The sequence below is a fragment of the Nicotiana tabacum genome, chromosome 7 (assembly GCF_000715075.1).
Source record: "Nicotiana tabacum cultivar K326 chromosome 7, ASM71507v2, whole genome shotgun sequence".
Taxonomy (NCBI): Eukaryota; Viridiplantae; Streptophyta; class Magnoliopsida; order Solanales; family Solanaceae; genus Nicotiana; species Nicotiana tabacum.
The window spans coordinates 23927233-23930376 of NC_134086.1; the positions used below are offsets into that span (position 1 = coordinate 23927233).

Sequence of the window (3144 nt, forward strand, 5' to 3'; positions counted from 1 at the left end):
GACATAAACTTGTCCTTCTCTTGAACTATTTTGGCATAGCATAAGCATCGTAGTACTCTGATATGTTGTAATGAAGGTTTCCTATTGTGCAATTTCTAGAAGGGTGATAGTCCATTAGTAACAGAAGAAGGCATCATGTTGATTATGTGTACTACAGCTAGTACACAGTGTCCCCAATATTTCAAAAGTATATGAGCTTGAAATCTCATTCCTATAGCAACCTCTAAAATATGTTCGTGCTTCCTCTCGGCTACACCATTTTGCTAAGGAGTATATACGTAGGTTCTTTAATGAATCATTCCAAGATCACTAAACAGATCACTGCAAGTTGAATTGGAAAGTTCCAATCCATTGTTTGTCCTGATAATGTTAACACACTTGCTATGTTGTGTCTTTACATAGCATAAGAAGAATTTTAAGACTACACATACATCTAACTTATGCTTCAGTAAAAATAACCATGTCATTCTAGAGAAGTCATCCACCAAAGCTAGGAAGTATTTATTTCCATCAAATGTAGGCACTCTATAAGGACCCCATATATCTTCAAGTATCAAATCAAAACATTTTGTGCTTTTAATACTGCTGCTAGAAAAGGGAATTCTAGTATGTTTAGCTAATAGACATTCATGACAATTATCCACAGTTGTGACACAATTCTGAGTTTTAACAGGAAACAACTTCTTTAATACTACAAAAGATGTATGTCCTAGTCTCTTATGCCACAAGTCAATATCCTGCTTCTCCTTCGGCTTTGTACTGTCCTTGATTGTTATTGTTGTTTCTTGATTGCTCTTATTTGTGTGAGGGATAAACATATAAAGACCATTATATTCCTTACCAGTCTCCTTCACCCTCCCATTATAGAGATCCTGAAATAGGCAAAAATCAAGATAAAAGGAACCACAACATTGTAAGTCCTTGGTTGACTTGGATACTGAGAGTAGATTATATCTGAATTTTGGGACATGTAGGACATTTTTTTAGTATACTTCTTGCTGAAATTGGACTAATACCCATGTGTGTAACATAGACTGCATCTCTCTTTGGAAGATATGCCTTTTTAGGATTACTAGGTTTAATCTCTTCTGATTTAGATAATAGCTATAAGTCAGACACCATATGATTTGTAGCCCTTGTATTAATGATCCACTCTGGGGGCTTATTATTCACTAAGAAAACACAAGTAGTACATGTTGCGTGTGCCATATTTACTGAGGGAGAAATTATAGAACTCTTGTTCGACATTTGTAAGATCTGTTCATATTGTTCCTTAGTAAACGTATATGCTACTGGCTGTCTTCTTGATGAGCTGTCGCTTGAGGTTGAGGGTTGTCTCTGCACTCCAGGCTGAGCTGAAGTCTACATTTGTTGAGATAGATTCTATACCAGCATAAATGGCTGTACCTGATTATAGAAGGTCTGATTTGGATCTTCAATGCAAATATTGTAAGTTGCAGCTCCCCCTTTCTTCTTAGACTTGACACCTTGTGGATAACAAATAATCTTCCAGCAACTCCTTGTTGTGTCCCTTCTTCTTACAGTAGTCACAATAGTCACTGTAGGTTCTTTTATGCTTAGAGTAATTTCCAGGCTGTTGAGAATTGTTTGGCTGAAAGTTATTATGCTGAAATCTAGGTTGGAAACCACTAGATCTGGATGAGTATAGGGCAGATGACTCATAACTTTCAGCTGGAATAGGTAATGTCAATCCTAAATTTCCTACTTTAGCTGCTATAGACTTCTGGTTTTCATCGCTTATAATCATAGAGAAAGCCTAATTAATTATAGGTAAAGGGTACATCAACAGTATTTGACTCCTTTCATGAGCATAGGAGTAGTTCAATCCCATAAGAAATTGGTACAACTTTTGTCTCTTTATAACAGCAACATAATCTCTGGACTTCTCACAATCACATGGAGCAGGGTCTAAAGCTTCAAACTCATCCCATAGATCTTTCATCTTAATGTAATAATCAGAAACATATGATGTACCTTGATATAGGATTGCAATTTCCTTGTGGAGATTGATTGACCTAGATCAATCTACTTTGTCAAATTTCTCTCGCAAGTCCTCCCAATCAGTATGCGCACTAGCTCCAAATACCACTCCTCCGACAAGCTGTGGAGTTACAGCATTCATCAACCATGAGAGTAAAATTGCATTGTACCTCTCCCATTGTTCCCATAGATTTTCACGAAATATTTCCTTTTTCCATGTTCCTTCTACTAGACCTAGCTTATTTCTTCCTCGCAGAGCTATCCTCATAGATCGATTCCATTTATCATAATTGTCAGTACCTGTTAATTGAAACGAAATCAATCGTGCTCCACTCGTATCCACAGGACCAAAGTATAATGGATGATTGTGAGGCAAATCAACTCTGAAATCCTCATTAGCTAGAGTATCTCCAGATACTGTATCTACACCTATGGAGGCGTTAGTCGTGTTGTTATCAACAGTATCTCCCATGGCTACTCTATTTTAACTAACAAGGCTTCGATTCTGCGATTGATTTTCTCTGAATCTCACAAATTCTCCAATGGCGATGTGAATCGATGCATGAGACCAGTGATTCCTAGTCTTACCGCTATGATACCATGTTAATTTTATGGATCGCGCTATGTAAACCCTAGCTGAGAAGACAGGGAATAGATGAAGGAATGAAGGAAATGAACTGAAGAAGAAATGCAGAAACTGATTTTGTTAAAACTGCCAAACATTATACATATGACCCCTATTTATAGACAATGACTTATCGACTTTGTACATCTTACTACCCAATATTAAATATGCTATACTACCATTAATTTATTACACATTAAGTCACACCTCTCACAACATTTCGTAGGACCAAAAATCCTGTCACAATATAATCATTATTTTTTCAATATACTACTTTTAAAGGACAGACAATCCTTTTTAAGTTCTCATATTAAGTTGGAAAAAGGGGTTGCTCTGATGGTAAGCAACCTCCACTTCCAACCAAGAGGTTGTGAGTTCGAGTCACCCCAAGAGCTAGGTGGGGAGTTCTTGGAGGGAAGGATGCCGAGGGTCTATTTGAAAACAGCCTCTCTACCCCAAGGTAGGGGTAAGACTTGCGTACACACTACCCTCCTCAGACCCTACTAGTGAAATTATAC

General features: G+C 37.3%; 1 protein-coding gene across 1 annotated transcript; it reads right to left on the bottom strand.

Moving 5' to 3' along the window:
- Positions 1–287: 287 nt before the first annotated feature.
- LOC142162018 (uncharacterized) lies at positions 288–2473 on the bottom strand. The gene is made up of 4 exons (XM_075218316.1): positions 2051–2473; positions 1803–1963; positions 1408–1594; positions 288–872 (listed from the first exon to the last, which is right to left on the bottom strand). Exons 1-4 carry the CDS (start codon positions 2471–2473, stop codon positions 288–290), a joined length of 1356 nt encoding a protein of 451 aa, XP_075074417.1.
- Between the last annotated feature and the right edge of the window lie 671 nt (positions 2474–3144).

Coding starts and splice junctions, on each gene's coding strand:
- LOC142162018 (XM_075218316.1), bottom strand. CDS start 2,473: ATGGGAGATACTGTTGATAACAACACGACTAACGCCTCCATAGGTGTA. Junction 1,595..1,802: donor AGGAGTCAAATACTGTTGAT/GTACCCTTTACC, acceptor AATTCTCAACAG/CCTGGAAATTACTCTAAGCA. Junction 873..1,407: donor ATCAGACCTTCTATAATCAG/GTACAGCCATTT, acceptor TGCCTATTTCAG/GATCTCTATAATGGGAGGGT.